This window comes from Pelodiscus sinensis, chromosome 1, assembly GCF_049634645.1.
Source record: "Pelodiscus sinensis isolate JC-2024 chromosome 1, ASM4963464v1, whole genome shotgun sequence".
In the NCBI taxonomy this organism is placed as follows: Eukaryota; Metazoa; Chordata; order Testudines; family Trionychidae; genus Pelodiscus; species Pelodiscus sinensis.
Window position 1 is genome coordinate 141,377,976 of NC_134711.1, and position 18,866 is coordinate 141,396,841.

Below are 18,866 nucleotides of genomic sequence, written 5' to 3' on the forward strand. Positions count from 1 at the left end.
ATTAGCACAGAGTCTTGGTTTCCTGAGCACCCTGAGACTAGCCCACCTTAGGAGGAGTACAGCCAGTAAGCTGCCTGCTCTAAAACAGCTGCTCATGATTTTGGTAATTAGTGAGTCCGGCTGTGCTTTGGTGGATTTCTCCAGCCATTACATCCAGCAATCTGAGTCACATATGATGGGCCAGATGCATCACCGAGCTTCTATTTCATGCATGTGTGCACTTGGTCTAAGATCTGTCAAACGGGGAGTTTGTGATTGCTGTTCTAGCTTGTTATCCCTTGCACCCAAGAGACTGTGCTGTGCGGGGTTAATCTTTGCAAGAATGCAGTCAAAGCTCCACACAGAGAAACCAGATGCACCTACAATACAATTCATGCAGTTTGGGAGACTGAGTTTATGGGATGGAGAAGGTAGCTCTCTTGGATTCCTTCAAACTGTGGCATATTTCTGCCAGCGCCACATCCTTGTGTTGAGGAGGAAGGGGAGTAGGTTCTCTCACCAACTGCACAGAGCTCTCCCTGTTTGGCCAGCAGAGTAAAATTGACTAGGACTTAGTAAAACTAACTCGGATACTCCATCTGGCCCATCCATATGGATAAGTACACCCTGCAAAAGCTGCACTCCTAGTCCAAGATTCACACAGGGAAATGGTTTAATACAGAGGGTGTGGGTAACATGAGAATCAGTGTGCTACATTTACCTGCATCCAAACCCTGGGGTCCCCAGTAAGAACCTCATTAGGATGTTTGCTTACCAGATTGCCCATATGGGTTTGGCAGGGCACGCAGCTAACTTGGTTATTTCAATGCATTTGTGCCAGAAAGCACTTGTGTAATAATGTAAAAATTAATAAAACCCTATTAACAATTCTGCATTAAACAAGCAGCTGTGCAGGAAGCAAGGTTAACAAATTTCAGGGTGCTTCCAGGGAGACCACAATGACAGATTTCCCGCGGTTGGAGCAAGACAGCTGCTGGCAAGGCTACACAGAAAACTCAGAAGAGGGAAAGTCTCAGGCTATGTCTACACTATGGCTACATCTAGACTGGCGTGATTTTCCGCAAATGCTTTTAACGGAAAAGTTTTCTGTTAAAAGCATTTGTGGAAAAGAGCATCTAGATTGGCACACGCTTTTCCACAAAAGCACTTTTTGCGGAAAAGCGTCCGTGCCAACCTAGATGCATTTTTGCGCAAAAAAAGCCCCGATTGCCATTTTTGCGATTGGGGCTTTTTTGTGCAAAACAAATCTGAGCTATCTACACTGGCCCTTTTGCGCAAAAGCTTTTGCGCAAAAGGACTTTTGCCCGAATGGGAGCAGCACAGTATTTCTGCAAGAAGCACTGATTTCTTAAATGAGATCGTCAGTGTTCTTGCGGAAATTCAAGTGGCCAGTGTAGACAGCTGGCAAGTTTTTCCTCATGGATTAGCATTTTCTCGTGCTTCATTTGCATAATCTCTTCCGATCCATTTTTGCACAAGGGGCTTTTGTGCAAAAACAAGCAGTGTGGACGTTTCCTTTTTGCGCAAAAAAACCTTTTTACCCAAGATCGTTAGACCTCCTTTTTTTGAGGCATAAGGCTTTGCACAAAAAGAGGGTTTTTGCACAAAAAGGAAACATCCACACTGCTTGTTTTTGCGCAAAAATAGATCAGAAGAGATTATGCAAATGAAGTGCAAGAAAATGCTAATCCATGCTTCACTTGCATTGCCATTTCCAGCAAAACTGATAGTGTAGACGTAGCCTCAGAGGGGTAGCCATTTTAGGCTGTAACTTAAAAAAAAACCAAAACACTAATGGACCTGCAGCACCTTCGAGGCTAACAAAAGCATAAATAGTATCAGGAGCTTTCCTGGGCACAACCCACTTTAATGGTCTTGCAGCACCGTAAACTTAATTTAAGGTTTTGTTTTTTTCTTCGGATGAGGAAATTAGCCTTCCAGCCAGCTAACAATTTTGGAAGCTCCTCAGGGCAAGGATCATGTCCCCCTTTGTGTGTCAGTGTAAGAATTTCAGGATTGTTGTTTTTTCTATTTTACAAAGGCATGTGCAGGCATTTTTTCAGTCACACCAATCATCCATTGGTTCCTGTCCAGTGCTGTAACAGCAGGGTAATTTTTTCAGGAGTTGTACTGGAAAAAGAGAAGGGCTGTTCTTCTAAGCTCCTGCCTTCCTGTGCTTTACTTCTGCCAACTAAGTACAGTCACTATCTCAGCTTCCCTCAGACTCTGTGCTGTTGTCCCGGTTAGGAACAGTGACCAAATGCAGGCACATGTACACCCAAGGGTGCGCAAGAACCCTACTGCCTCTGCTGCTAGTTATATCTCCACCATCTGGGAAAACACATCCCTGATGCCACTTGGCCCTAATGAGCCAGAGTTTCTTGGGTGGATACTGACACCGCTAATTGAAGATAGAAGTTGTAGAGGTCCTGGCTGAATAAATCCAAACTCAATAGAAACTGTGCTGGGTTCAGTCTGGGTCCTTCTCATTCTAGATGGTTTCTAACATAATGAAGTTGTCAAAATTACTTTCCTCCCCACAGACTGGCATTCCCATCAGGAGTCAGCAACATGTCCCCCCCTCCCCCGGCAGGTGCATCCTGGGCTATGTTTGAAGAACTTATTCATTTAAAAGAATTAAAATGAAGCTTGACTTCAGTTACTCAAGTATCCAGAGTTCTCCATCTTACTGAATGTCAGGTGTTCCCAGCAGCTTTAACTTCCGTGCAAAAGTCTTTGTGATAAAGTCTGATGAGGTAGTGAGACAGGGATTTTGGAACACAGCTGCAATGGAGCTTGGAACTTGCTAAATCTTATTTTCTGGAGCCTTTAAAGTCTTGAAATGGCATGAAAATAGAAGACAGGTGTGGGATGTACCAGACAGACTATGTTAAACATCTGGGAGATAACAGAGGCTGCTTGCCTCCCCTGATCATCATGCCTGTCCATCGACCTGTTTTTAAAGGATGTAAAGAACTGAATGCCTTTAGGACATGTTAGAAGTTAATTCAATTATAAGAATTAAAAAAAAATCACTACATTTGTTTTCTCTAGTAACAGATCCCTCACTCGCCAGAGTTTACTTAACTAGCAATGCCCTTATATAGCCTTCAGCAGCATAATACCAAATAAAGGATGTTAAGAAGCAGGTAAATGACTAATCATGTACTCAACACAATTTGTATCGAATACACGATTAGTCGATAAGCTGCAGCTCTGCAGTTTAAACATAGTAGGAGTTGGGCATGCAGGCAACCTGGCTCCCACTACATTTAAACTGCAGAGCCTTCTGGTCCGGGACCCAGAACAAGCCAGGCCTCAGCAGTCCCGGCTCACACCAGGTACCTGACCCCTGCAGTTCTGCTTTTTAAATGTGGTAAGAGACTGGTAGCTCCCCTACAGTAGCTCTGCCTTTTAAATGTAGTAGGAGAGCTGCCAGGCTCTTACTACATTTAAAAAGCAGAGCCACAGCTATCTGGGACCTGGCGTGAGCTGGGATTGCTGAGTCCTGGCTCATGCCGAGTCTCCCCTGCAGCTCTGCCTCCCCTGCCCTCCATCCTGCACTGTAGAGACGATGCTGGGGGGAACTGGCTTTTAAGCTGGCTCCCCCTCCTCCCCCCCCCCCCACACATCAGCTCCTGCTTCCCCCCCACCCTACCCCACCTCTGATACAGAGGCAACAAGGGTGAGGGGGAAGCGAGTTGTCGAGCAGTGACTTGACAACCTAATAAGCTTAGGCTTATTGGGTAGTCAACTACACAAGTAGTCGCTTACATCCCTATACCAAATCACCTTGGGAAGCATAACTCATTTAACAGATTAGCAAAAGACCCTACAATAACACTTATTGCTTATGCATATACTCAGCCTTCTCAGTCATTCATGTTAAAATTCGACACTTTCCAAAAAGGACTCAACAAACATTTGAACTATCTCACCCATTACCAAGATAGAGGTGATAATTGGGGAAACTAATACCATTAACTCACAAACATCCCACTCTCCCTACCTCTAATATCATCAATTCACAGACACTTACCTTCCTTCCTCCCCTCCTCCCCCCGCATCCCCCTCCTGTTCTGCAATGTGATTTGTCCTTTTCATATTTGTTCATTTTTTTAAATTGTATCCTTTGGTATATATGGTTGTGACTACTTTCTTCCACTATTTGATCTGAGGAAGTGGGTCTGGCCCACGAAAGCTCATCATCTAATAAACCATCTTGTTAGTCTTTAAAGTGCTACATTGTCCTGCATTTTGCTTCAGCTACCCCAGACTAACACGGCTCTATCACTATTCTCAGTCCAGTTCTTCCATGAACCAGGAAAGCAAAACCTGATTAGATCATGAACATCAACAAAAAACTGAAACAGCATTCGAGCCTTAATGATGAATCTATTGCATTACATAACAGGGGGGGCAAGGGAGAGGAAGAAAGAAAGGAAAATCCATAAAGTGCCAGGTTATTTTATATTCCAAAGGTAGGGTTGCCAACGTGGTAGGACCAGGCACCATTTGCAGCAATGGAGTCTTGTCCATCCAGTCCAATCGAGTTGGCAGCCCTATAACCAGAGGTCAATTTATTTTAAAAAAATCCAGTTTTTCTTGTTAGCATCCAGTCACTCATTTTTGGTCTTATTAGAGAGCATTAAAAATATAGCTTCCAAAAACATCCCCTATCCTTCCTTCAGTTATGCAGAACAAGTCTGTCCATACGGGTATGCTGTAGGATGGCGGTTTTCACCTCCCCCCCCCCCCCCCCATTTACCAACCCATAAAACATTTCAAATGAAGGATGCAAACCCCTTTGGAAATCTTAGGCTTAGTCTGTGGACCTAAGGGGTCCACAGGCTGAAAAAAAAAATCAATGTTCTATGGTAACAGCAACCTTTCAGGGACACCTTAGACATAGTCTGTGGGGTCCCCAGGTATCCATGGGCCACAAGCTAAAAACGACAGCATTAGAATGTAAAGGTACTATATTAACATAGGGAATCATTCATACAGAACTAGGATAATGGGAAAAAACTCAATATTTAGATCTTGTAGGGGAGGGTAATGCAGAAAAAAAAACCTAGGCTAGAATAGGTTTCCTCCCACTACCACCAAAACTAAGCAAACCTCGATCAGTCGACCTCCCCGCCCTCCCCCAGTCACCTAAATAATTTGCAACTGAGACTCTTACATCTGTGGTCCCACATCTCAGAAGAGAATGCTGATCTTAGACATCAAACTAAAGTATGAAAAGATAACTTACAAAAGGATTTGAGGGCATCTAGGAGGTGTTGGCCCTGTTAATTATGGAATTTGACTATGGCCCTTAACCATGGGGAAGTTGGGCAAAAGGGGCAAATTGCCTAGAAAATGGCCTGGGAATAACTCTCATCTCAGCTGATGTGACCTTATTAGCACCAATCTATGCAATTAAAGGCTGCCACTTCCTTCCTCCTGCCCAGATGAATGGGGGAGGGGGTTTCTTTCATGTTGGGAAATTCAGGGGCTGAGAAGGAGCCATGGAAAAGGCTCAGAGCTGCAGGTGGACACTGGGGGGGGAGGATATAGTTACATCACCCTAAAATCCCCAGGAAAAGAGGAGGGAGGGACAAGAGAAGCCCTACACCTCCTGCAGGGCTGGGAAGCTAATGCAAGGTGTGGGGCTTGGCGCCCAGGCAAACCCTGCATTGCTGGGAGGGGGGGGAGGAAGCAAAGCCTGGGGGGCCGCATTCCCTGCCTGGCTGGAGGGGTAGCCCGCCCCAGCTGGAGATCATCAAGCCTCGCAGCTGGGCTCCCTAGAGCTGCGGAGCCTTACCTGGCCCGGCTTGCTGGAGTAGCGGAAGGAGTAGATCTCCTCGCGGTTGATGTTCACCGTCCCCACGTAGACCCGGTCGAAATCCGCCGCTGTGGCGGGGGTGGCTGGGGCTGTGGCGCCCAGGAGCCAGGGCAAGGCGCAGAGCCAGGCTAAGCCCGCGGGGCCGCTCATGGTGCCCGCGCCGCGGCGGGCGGTGCAGCGCCAGGCGCCCTTTTAAGCAACCCGGAGCCGCGGGCGGGCGAGAGCTACGCGCCGGGCGCTCGGCTGCCCCATCCCCTGCCGCACTCGCCAGCCGCGGCGGCTGCTGCTGGTGACTCGCCGCTGAAATATTGATACCGCTGCCGGGCGGCGCTTTCTCCCCTCGCCTGCATTTCCTGCCCGCCAGGGGCGCGACGCGCTTCTGCCCTGCGCCCGCCCCGCGCCGCCTTCCCTGCGATGTGTAAAAGGCCAGGCAAAAAATCCTGCGTGGGAAGTGGAGAAGCGGGGGGGGCGCTGCAGTTAGGCAGCCCCTGAGCCCCGATCTCGCCCCCCCCTCCCCTTCCCGGCAGCAAAGAGGAGCCCAAGCTCTGGGCCTCGCTGCGAACATTTCTATTCCTTCTCCCCCACCGGCCTCCCAGGGGCTTCCCCCGGGGATCGCCCTTCGGGAGAGCTTGGACTGAAAACAGCGCTCAGCGCACCTTGTCTGACCCCATCGGAGGCTTTATTTACAGCCGGCACCCAGAGGTGCCCCGGAACTAGGGATGGGGGGGCTGCAGCACCCTTGGCTTGGAGCGGTTCCATGATACACAGTTGGGTATATCTCAGCTCCCCCACGCCACGAATTGTTCCAGCGCCAAGCACCTCTTTCCTGCCGGGATCCTGGCGCAGGCACCGGGAAAGTGCAGATAACCAGACCTGCCTGTAACCGCGCAGCCCAGTGACTGTAGGAGTGAAATCCGAGGTGTTATCACGTGTATGGACATATAACATATTCACTGGGCTGAAAGGCTGCCCTTCCGTCTCTGCTGCTGCTGCTGCCGGCCGGCCTTGATTTAGCCAGGTTGGAAATCAGTTCATCAACGCAATCTGGTTTCCCTGCGCTGTGAGGTAGGCTGTGCTCGGTGTCCGCGCTAGTACCTAGCGCCATTCTTACCCATCCGGGGCGCCTTGTACTTTACAGAGAACAGCTGGTTTCCTGACCCTATAGAGCAGGAGCTTCAGGGGGTAGCTGAGTTAGTCTGTTACAAAAAAAAAAGCAAGCAATTGGTCTGGTAGCACTTTATAGATTAACAAAACATGTAAATGGTATCACGAGCTTTTGTGGGCACAGCCCACTTCTTCAGATGATGGCTGTTATGATTAGAGGATAGGGAAACTGGAAATAAATAGGAGAGGGGAAGGGGAGGAAAGGGGGAAAGAAAGATGTTCTGTTTCTTTCCTCCCTCCCCCTCTCCTATTTATTTCCAGTTTCCTTATCCTCTAATCATAACAGCCATCATCTGAAGAAGTGGGCTGTGCCCACAAAAGCTCATGATACAATCTACATCTTTTGTTAGTCTATAGAGCAGGGCTACTCAACTTTGGAAGCCCCAGGGGCCACAATGATACTCACAGCACATGCAGGGTGCAACTTAAGTGTGGTTGCATAGATTTGCAAATATATATGCAATATATACGCAAATAGCTTCGTTCACACTGAGGGGCATGAATACAAAGATGAAGCCTCAAGCCACAGCAGGGACCCAAACGTGGCCAGTGTGAGCCAGTCTGCACCTCTTAGGCTCTGAGCACGAGGCGCTGGCACTCCCAGCACCTCCTCCCTAGGGGCTGGAAATGTCAAAACCCTGTACCCCTCTGTTCCAGCCAGCCCATACACTTGCATCTTTCAATGCTCACCCTGCCTGGGAGAACATGTGTTGTGGAACATGTTCCCAGTGGAGGCCATTTCAAAGGATCCCGCCAAGGGCTACATGTTGAGTGGCTCTGCTATAGACCAATAGGCACATCCCTCCATTTGAGAGCCAGCAGAGCTCTGGGTTAGCATTTTTAACGTTTCACGGGCTTGCTTCTGCTGAGGAGAAAGATCTAAGCTACATTAGCTCTTTGTGGTGATTTTCGTTCTGATTCAGAGCCTTAAAAGAAGAAACAATTTGAGCTCAGCCACACCCAAGCGATTTAGGAGTACATCAGAGCCAGTACTAAAACAGGAGGGAAAATAAATGATTTGACTACATTATTTTACATTTTCACTCAACCCCAACCCCAACATTTGGAGCAACTTTATCATTTAATTGATCATACCTTATACTTCTCTAGCAGCTCTTAATTGGAGTTTTGACAAATGTTAACTTAGAAATCAGGCAAGTTTGTAAATTAAAAGCAAAGTTCACCCCCATGGCAAAGGCATAATTAAAAAAGAAGCAAGTTGTCATATGCAATTATGCTGGGATAACTTGTCAATGGAGCCAGATGTAACCATGCAAATACAACCTCCTACAAAATCAGTGTTACTCCTAGTGATAGAAATGTAGCCGTGTTAGTCTGGGGTAGTTGAAGCAAAATGCAGGACAATGTAGCACTTTAAAGACTAACAAGATAGTCTTGTTAGTCTTTAAAGTGCTACATTGTCCTGCAGTGTTACTCCTGCAATTCTTAGGCCAGCAAAGCATGAGGTTTCCTGCATGACAAGAGCAATATCACAGTTAATATCCTGTTGGGTATTCCATTCTAAAGCCCTACTTTTGCATGCTTAAAATGGTCTCAGATTTTCCTTTTGACATAAACTTATTTAGTTATCCAAGCAGGGGAAAAACAGGTTTGTGTTTTAGAGCAATCTTGTTTAACCCTTCTTGCTCTTCTTTGGAACGTCACACTTGGCACATACACACTTCTTGAGGATAATTTGCTGACTAACTGTGACAGAACTTGATTAAGAAACAATAAAGATAAAAATTATTGAAAGTTACTTTGGGCCAGATTCACAAAGTGGTTTATGCCCCTACTTGGCTCTCTAAAATGTGTAAGGATGTGTCTACACTACAAATCAACAATGGAAAATTAGACACCACTCTCTACAGAAAACCCACCGACTCATACAGTTACCTACATGCATCCAGCTCCCATCCAGAACACACCACGCGATCCATCATCTATAGCCAAGCCCTTCGATACAACCGCATCTGCTCTAATCCCACTGACAGAGACCAGAAGCTTCAGGATCTCTACCAAGCATTTATAAATCTCAACTACCCACCCAGAGAAATAAAAAAGCAAATTGAAAGAGCCAGACGAATACCTAGAAACCATCTACTTCAAGACAGACCCAAGAAAACCAACAATAGAACACCACTTGTCATCACCTACAACCCCCAACTTAAACCTGTCCAACACATTATCAATAAACTACAGCCTATATTGGAACAGGATACCATACTCAAAGAGGCTCTGTGAGACAGACCCATAGTCTCCTATAGACAACCACCTAACCTCAAGATGATTCTTACCAACCACCACAGGACATACCACACTAATACCAACCCTGGTACCTTCCCTTGCAACAAACCCCGTTGCCAGCTTTGTCCACATATTCATTCTGCTGATACCATTATTGGACCTAACCAAGTGAGTTATAAGATCAAGAACACATATTCCTGCACATCCAGAAATATAATCTATGCTATCATGTGCCGAAAGTGTCCGTCTGCTATGTACATTGGACAAACATCTCAGACACTTCGCCAAAGGATTAATGCCCACAAAACAGATATCAGACAAGATCACAAAGAGAAAACAGTTGCTTGCCATTTTAACCAGAAAGGACACTCTCTGAATGACTTAACCACCTGCATTCTGCTACAAAGACCTTTTACATCTGCACTTGAAAGGGAATCCTCTGAACTGTCATTCATGTTAAAATTCGACACTTGCCAACAAGGACTTAACAAACATTTGAACTATCTCACCCATTACCAAGACAGTTTCCCCAATTATCACCTCTAATACCATTAACTCACAAACATCCCACTCTCCCTACCTCTAATATCATCAATTCACAGACACTTATCTTCCTTCCTTCCCCCTCCCCCCCCGCATCCCCCTCCTGTTCTGCAATGTGATTTGTCCTTTTCATATTTGTTCATTTTTTTAATTGTATCCTTTGGTATATATGGTTGTGACTACTTTCTTCCACTATTTGATCTGAGGAAGTGGGTCTGGCCCACGAAAGCTCATCATCTAATAAACCATCTTGTTAGTCTTTAAAGTGCTACATTGTCCTGCATTTTGCTTCAACTACCCCAGACTAACATGGCTACATTTCTATCACTATTCTACAAAATACAATTGATCTAACTTACATCGACATACAGCCAGCACATTAATTACCTCGCTTGTGCCAGTCTGTGCTTTGCTTCTTGTGTTGGTAGTGTCTGTCTTCAGCAGGAGCACTTTTATCGATTGTACTGTCAGTGTGGGGCATTTGAGATGGCTCCTGAAAGCCAGTCAACATAAACAGCACAGTGTCTACTCTACACTCATACTTGTGTTGACCTAACTACATTGACACTGACTATATGTCACTCGTAAAGATGGAGTCATTAAGTTGGTGTAGGAGGGCAGGTATGTTGGAAGGAGTGAAATTTAAGCGTAGACCAGTGCTGGACAAAATGTAGTCTGCAAACTGAATCTGGCTCTCTGCCTGCTCTGCCACTGCCCCGTCCACTACTCAGAAAAGCTGGCTGCAGGGCCCTGTTTGTCTGTGAACAACTGCGAGTCTGGGGGGAGAGAGGGAGAGGCTTCACACACTGCCTCTGTCTCCAGCACAATCTTGCAGCTCCCATTGGGAGGTTTCTGGTCAATGGGAGCTGCCTGTTCGAAGAACAGGCAGTCCACTGCAGCCAGCTGCTCTGAGTGGCATGCCAGGGCATGGAACGCAGGGAATCTACTGGGCAACTGGCTGGGAGACACCAAGGTAAGCATTTCCTGGCCAGAGCCTGCCTTTGGAACCCTAGCCCCTCCCTCCTCCAACCCTCTGCCCAGCTCACTCCTGCCCCCCTACCCCACATAACCCGAACACTCTGGCCCCCTCTCCTGCTCCCATTACCCCTCCTAAACCCTGCACCCCAATTCCCTGCCCCAGGTCACAATCCCTCCTGCCCTAAGTCACAACCCAAATCCCTATACCCTCTCCTGCATACCAGTTCTTTGTCACATCCCCCTTCTTCCCCCAAACTCCTTCCCAGATACTGCATTCCAAGCTCTGTAAATGCCAGTCTGCAAAATCTCGATGTAACAGTAGACTCCATATTGTGGATGTGAATAAGAATAATGATCCTGTAGCCAAGTATTTTCTCATGACGTTTACAAATCCCCAGTACAATACTTCACTAACTGTGCTCCATGATATTTCAGGGAAATTGTCTCAGCCATACCAAGTTTCTGAGAGATATTATCTCACCACCACTGAAGCATTTAGCTATACTAAGGCCAAAATTGCAATATTTTGCTCACAGTGTCTTGGAGAAAAAACTCTTTGTAGTGAGAAAGTGAAGGAAAAAATGGCATCACTTGCCAATACTATTAATACAACAGGTGTTCTCCATTTTATTACAGAACTCTATGAACATTTAGACTGTTGATTTCCAGAAAATGAGCTGCAAGAATGGCCTGTATTTGATATTGAAGCACTGATTTCTTCTGAATTTGATTACAGCACAGTACACTCAAGGGGAATTTATCATTATGGAAAAAATGAAAGTGGATGCAATAAGAGCAGTTACTGATATTGGTAACTAACATGCTGCAAGAAAATCAGTTTACAGGCAAGGCTCAGTTTGTCGATAGCCTTTTCAAGGCACTTTTCAAGCCTTGAGCGCTGACTGTGAACGTGAGTTTAGTTTAATGTGTCAGATCAAAAGTAAGTCTTGCAATAGACAAGAGGTTAACCACATGACCATCCTGTAAGAATGAAATATTTCCCCACAGCAAATGGAGCTATCAACCTTGACAAAATTTACCACCACTGGACAACTGACAAAGACAAATGAGAGAAATTTCCAGCTGAATAACGAGTAAATCATGTTAATTAAATATGAAGCCTACTACATTGTAGATACATGTATAGTATCTGCCATGCACGAGATTTAATATGTTTGTTTTTATTTAATATTTTCTGTAAATGTGTGGTTTTTAATAAATACATTGATTTTAGGAGAATATATACACAATATATACTTCACCAATTAAATCAGTGTTCCCAGACATTTTTCTTTATTTAGTGGTTTAATGAAAGTGTTACAACATTCACATTCTCTGTTGCCAAAGAATAAAATTGAAGTGGTCAGTATATTTGTAGCACCCCTCCTCAATACAAAGAAAATTTAGAGGGAATGTTGACTCCTACCCCTATATACCAAGAACCTTTGTCTATACATACACCAACTGGGAAAGCTAAAGGGCTGTGTATAAGTAGCCACAACCTATTACATTGCAGTAGGTTTTACATACATGAAAATACATGTTCACTGATTGCTTCTATTTTTACTTGGAGTTTAAGTTATGGTTCACCCTCTTACAGTGTTGGGAAAAGGCTTTGGTTTGCACTTTAATTTTGTTGCCTGTTTCTTTGCACACAATAACATTCTAATTTTGGAAATTCGGAGTATATTCATTAGTTTACACCAAGCGTAACAGAATTCATAGCAGGAGGCAAGATCCTCTCATATTTAATAGTTTACACCAAGCATTATAAAATTCATACTATGAGGCAGTAACCAACCCATATTTAATCTCTGTACACCCAAGAGACATTATTTCATGACAGAAATAGACAACACTACAGTGGCTGATTGTTAAAGTACTCTTTTAAAGCCTCTCTGAATCATACACTTCCATGGTTGGCTCTCCTGATAGCCCTTGTGCCTGGCTGTTCAGTTTCATCAGACAGTCAGTCCACCTTCCTCCTCTACCCTGGGGGTTACTTTTCTCTCTCTGCCTCACAGATATGATATAGTACACAACATGCAGCTATAATCATTGAGGGCCAATCTAGTGAATAAACAGACACAGCCCACTCTATTAGCCTGTTTAGCACAGACACTATGGCTGCGTCTAGACTGGCAAGTTTTTCCGCAAAAGCAGCTGCTTTTGTGGAAAAACTTGCCAGCTGTCTACACTGGCCGCTTGAATTTGCACAAGAACACTGACAATCTAATGTAAGATTGTCAGTATTCTTGCGCAGATACTATGCTGCTCCTGTTCGGGAAAAAGCCCTCTTGCGCAGATGTATTTGCGCAAGAGGGCCAGTATAGACAGTTAAAAACTGTTTTGCGCAAAAAAGCCCCGATGGCGAAAATGGCGATCAGGGCTTTCTTGCACAAAACCGCGTCTAGATTGGCACGGATGCTTTTCCGCAAAAAGTGCTTTTGCGCAAAAGCGTACGTGCCAATCTAGACGCTCTTTTCTGCAAATGCTTTTAATGGAAAAACTTTTCCGTTAAAAGCATTTGTGGAAAATCATGCCAGTCTAGACACAGCCTATAATTGACAGGTTTTTTTTCCTTCTCCTTCCCTTCTCCCTTTTTCTGCTTTAAATGTTGGGGTTTCTATACCACTCTGTGCCTCTTGCTCCACTCATCTGAAGAAGTGGGCATTTCAACCTCACCAATGGTAATTTGCTGCTCAGGAAAGAATGTCTGTTTGTAGCTTTTTGAATAGTCTTCTGTTCTTAAAGAAATGAACATCATGCACCTTCCCTGACTAGCTCATGTTTATTATCAGCAAAGAGTTGGCAGTAACCCTCTAGCAATTGCTTAACCATGGAAAAGAATCCCTTTCTGCTGATGTACTCAGTGGCAAGGTGTGGGATGTGGCAAGGTGAGCTGGTGCCAGAAGAGGGACAGCATTCTATTGACTGTTCCTCTACAGTTTGGGAACCCCATTGCTGTACAACTATCCACTATTTTCTATATGTTGCCAACTGTAACAGCCCTATATAGCAAGAGACACTTAACAGCCTTACGCACTTGGATGACAATGGCCTTCACTGTGGATTTTCCAGCTCTACACTGATTGTGTACATATCACTAGCAATCCAGTGCTGCACGTGTAAACAGGGTCTCAATGAGCTTTCCCTTCATATGTAGGGAAGAACCGAGGAGAAAGATTTCAGCAGCAGGCCATATTTGCCGCGCTGAAGTGGTCCTGCACCTGGGATCCCACTTAGTTGGTCAACTAGTTAAGCAGTAGAGCTTTTGGTGAGGGACTTTGTCAAAAGCTTTTTGAAAGTCCAACTACACTATATCTACTGGATCTCCCTTGTCCACGTGTTTCTTGCCCCCCCTCAAAGAATTCACATAGATTGGTAAGGCATAATTTCCCTTTGTGAAAGCTGTATTGACTCTTCCCCCAACAAATTGTGTTCACATATGAGTCTGATCGCTCTATTCTTTCATTTCAACCAACTGTGTAGTAGTATTGGAGTTAGGCTTTGTGACTAGGATCACAGAGGGGGCTATGCTGAGACTGTTTAATCAGGGCAAACTGCAAAGAATCGGGCAGAGTGGTGGTTATTCTAAGATTTAGATTTATCAAGCCAGCAACAAAACAGCTTCTAGAATACCTTTGTGGTCACCCGGAAGCCAGAAATACAGTTCCCTCAAAGCAACTCAGCTTTGAGCTCCCACCCAGACAACCAAATAAAAAATGAAGAAGACTACTGAAAATCTTAATCATATAAAAAGTTCTACCAATACTAAAGGATTGGCCACAATACCCACCAGGTCAGTGACTATTTCAGATCTTACTCAAATACACACTTACAGCCAATTCTTATTAACTAAACTCAAATTTATTGAAAAAGAGAGAAAATATTGGTTAAAAGATCATTATACATATAAACATGAATATAGTTCATAGGTCAATTTCATAATAGAGATGGTATACTTAAGCGTTACAAAGAGTTAATTCTAGAATTAGTTTATTAGTCATAGTCAAATCTCCAATATCAAGGTGGTCCAGATGGGACTGGAGGCTTCAGTCTGGCAACTCAAATGTCCCCTGAGGAAGCTTAAGGAGATTTGAGATGAAAGGATCGGGCCCAAAGAGTTCTTATAGATCTCTGGCTGGCTGTTAACCTCCTGACAGCAGATGTTCCTTGGGTAAAGAATAGTGGTTTTGAAGTAACCTTAGCATCACCAGTAATTAACATACTTCAAAGACAAATTAAGACAGTGATATCATTACATTCACAGTTAATTTAAATGTTAATGTCTCATTTTGATCTCTAAATTAACAGAATACAGGGATAGACAGGAACTGTTTGCTTACATTGTCAACAATAGATATGTAAATACACACCAAACACAAAACCATTATCTACTAATATGTCTCTAAAAGTTGAATCTGGGTCAATTAGTTTGCAAGTTGCTTAACCCTTTCTAGCTCTGTGTCACAGACTTATGGCCTTTAATTGCCAGAATTGCTTCTGAATCCTTTAAAAAAAAATCAAGATCACATTAGTTATCCGTGAGTCATCTAATACAGAAGCTGATTTGAGCAATAGATTACATAACACAGTTAGTAGTTCTGCAATTTCATATTTAAGTTCCTTCAGAATGCTTGATGGAAGACCATCTGGTCCTAACAATTTATTATTGTTTAATTTATCCATTTGTTTCAAAACCTCCTCTCCTGACACCTCAATCTGGGATAGTTCCTCAGATTTATCAACTAAAAATAATGGCTCATGTGTGGGAATCTCTCTCACATCCTCTGCAGTGAAGACTGCGCCAAAGTATTAATTTCACTTTTTCTGAACAGCCATATCTTTTTGGGCACATCTACATAGTGGGGCTAAACTTGATATAAGTTACGCAACTTGAGCTACACTAATTGCATAGCTTAAGTTCAAATAGCTTATTTCAACTTTTGGCGCTGTCTACACAACAGTTATTTCCCTTACTCTTCCCCCAACTTCCCTTATTCCTCATACAATGAGGCTGTGTCTACACTGGCAAGTTATTCCAGAAAATCAGCTGCTTTTCCGGAAAAACTTGCTAGCTGTCTACACTGACCACTTGAATTTCCGGAAAAGCACTGACGATCTAATGTAAAATCATCAGTGCTTTTCCGGAAAAACTATGCTGCTCCCGTTCAGGCAAAAGTCTTTTTCCGGACAACTGTTCCGGAAAAGGGCCAGTGTAGACAGCACAGTAGTGTTTTCCGCAAAAAAACCCCGATCGCAAAAATGACCATCGGGGCTTTTTTGCGGAAAAGCGCGTCTAGATTGGCCACGGACGCTTTTCTGGAAAAAGTGCTTTTCTGGAAAAGCGTCCTGCAAATCTAGACGCGCTTTTCCGAAAATGCTTTTAACGGAAAACTTTTTCGTTAAAAGCATTTCCAGAAAATCATGCCAGTGTAGACGTAGCCTGAGGGTTACAGGAATCATAATAAGAAGCCCGTTATTTCAAAGTAATGGGCTTGCTGTGTAGACCCACACTACGTTATGTTGGAATGCTACTGTGTAGACGTAACCTTGAGTGGGCTAGACTTCACTGCCCTTCTCCAGAGTCCAAAGAAACCACCACTTCCACTGCAGTACTGGAGACCCAGTGTTTAGTTTGTAAGGAATTTCAGTAAGGATTGCACAGTGTCAGCCTCCCTACATTCAAGTTTCAAAAGAATGAATTTAATTAAATAGCTTTATAAAATTTTACGAAGAAACAAATGATCTAATTCTTACAACAGAACACAGCTATTTTATACCCCACAAATAATATCTATAATCACAATAAACATAAATAAAGAGAAAACTAAAAGTGAAATTTCAACAGTTCAGTCCACACAAACAGGCTGTGTCTACACTGCACCCCTTTTCCGGAAAAGGGATGCAGATTAGACACATCGTTATTGCAAATGAAGCGGGGATTTAAATATCCCCCGCTTCATTTGCATAAACATGGCTGCCGCTTTTTTCCGGCTTCGGGCTTTGCCAGAAAAAAGCGCCAGTCTAGACGGGGATCTTTCAGAAAATAAAGACTTTTCTGAAAGATCCCTTATTCCAAAAACAGGAATAAGGGATCTTTCAGAAAAGGCTTTATTTTCCAAAAGATCCCCGTCTAGACTGGTGCTTTTTTCCGACAAAGCCCCAAGCCGGAATAAAGCGGCAGCCATGTTTATACAAATGAAGCGGGGGATATTTAAATCCCCGCTTCATTTGCAATAACGATGTGTCTAATCTGCATCCCTTTTCCGGAAAAGGGGTGCAGTGTAGACACAACCACACAGTAAGAAAAGACTGGAAGGTCCCAAGAGCTTAGATTTGGTTCACCAAAGTCTCAGTTTGTGCCTCAAATATCAAATCTGCACTATATGCTAAGTCTGAAGTCTCTCTCCACTTGCTTATAGGGAATCTTCAGTTGGAGTCCAGGCAGACTTTTCCTCTGTTATGGTCACTGCTAGGCAACCAGCTCACTGATTACTAGTCAGTTAGCTCACAAGTGAATAGACTTAAAGAAACCCTGCTGCAAAGTGCTGTAGAGTGAGGAACAGCAGCCAGTCCTCTGCTCCCGGCTAAGCTTCTTCCACTTCACACAGGCCTTAGAAAAGCATCTGCCCTGCCTGCTTACTCATGAAATCTGACCCCAAACTACTAGACCCAACTCCAGAAGCTTCTGGGTGGAGTGCTGAATCTGCCCAGCAACAGTAATACACAACTCACTCCTACCTCCCCCCACAGGGGTCTGTTAAAGAGATAGCTCCCTGTTAAGTGCATGGGTTACATAGACATAGCCCTAGAGTGCTCCTTTCCAACTTAGATGGTCCAGTGGTTCCACTGGTTGCATGGCATGCTTCCTGTTTCTGATACACTTAAAAACGTTGTCACATCTTTTGTTAGTTGCTCCTCAAATTCTTTTTTGGTCTGCCTTATTATTCTTTTATATTTGACTTGCCAGAGTTTATGTTCCTTTCTAGTCTCCTCTGTAGATTTGGCTTCCAGATGTTAATAGATGTCTCTTTGCTCTAATTGACTTTTTTATTCTGTTGTTTAGTCATGGCAGCAGTTTTGCTTTGTTTTTTATTTGGCCATCTTACTGTTTTTTATGTGGGGTATATATACAGTTTGATCCTCTATTAAGGCATTTTTTAAAAATTTCCACGCAGCTGACAGGCATTTCACTATCGTTACTGTCCCTTTTAATTTTCATTTCTCATTTTCATCCCCCCCCTTTTAAATTAAATGATACTATGATGGATTTATTTGGTATTTCTCTCACCTCCCCCAAAGGTATTAAATTTAATCATATTATGGTTGTTATTACTGAGTAATCCAGCTATAGTCACCTCTTGGAGAAGGTACTGCACACCACTTTGGACTAAATCTAGAATTGCCTCTCCCTTTCTGGGTTCCAAAACTAGCTGCTCCAAGGTGAAGTCACTAACTGGTATCTAGAAATTTTATCTCTGCATCCTGTCCTGAGGTCACATGTGCTAGTCAACATGGAAATAAATCTTCCATTATTATCAGGCTTTCCTTTTTTTAGCTTCTCTAATCTAGCTGAGCATTTCACAGTCACTGTCACCCACCAGATTAGCTGGTCAACAGTATGCTCCTACTGCTATACTCTGATTATTCAAGCATGGAATATCTGCACACTATTTGATTCATGTAAGATTGTTACCAGATTTGACTCTATTTTGTTCCCTGGGCTCTTTGTTTTGTTCAGTGATTACTAGCACTAAAATCACTAACGAGAAGGTCTAGGAGCTATGCTGTAGGCCTGGTGTATGGACAATATTGCAAGGGTGCACAGACAGCACCATCAGTGAGGCTCCTCTCTACCCAGTGAAATCACTAAGAGCTGAAATAATTGAAACTGAGTTTAGTGTTCGAATCTCAGAGCACTGCAGTGCAGAAGTTGCAATGAGTAGCAAACAACAGATGTGATAACAATGGCAGAAGTGGGAGTGTATGGCAGGTGGCAGCAGAAGAGGTAGCAGCAGCAAGTGGACAGAGGCAACAGAGAAAGCAGCAGCTGGTAATGACAGAATACAGTAGCAGTGAGGCTGTTCCAGAGATGGTG

General features: G+C 44.0%; 1 protein-coding gene across 2 annotated transcripts in view; it reads right to left on the reverse strand.

Annotated features, from left to right (window-relative positions):
- SIDT1 (SID1 transmembrane family member 1) overlaps positions 1-6,276 on the reverse strand; it is a 77,392-nt gene extending 71,116 nt beyond the window's left edge. Inside the window, exon 1 of one of the 2 annotated variants that reach the window (XR_012897137.1) lies at positions 5,810-6,276. Coding sequence is in view for 1 of the 2 variants with exons in the window: in XM_006132924.4 (XP_006132986.2) it covers positions 5,810-5,980 (171 nt within the window). In the remaining variant the exon portion in view is untranslated. The remainder of the gene's footprint in view (positions 1-5,809) is intronic. The other variant, XM_006132924.4, reaches the window with a different exon arrangement.
- Between the last annotated feature and the right edge of the window lie 12,590 nt (positions 6,277-18,866).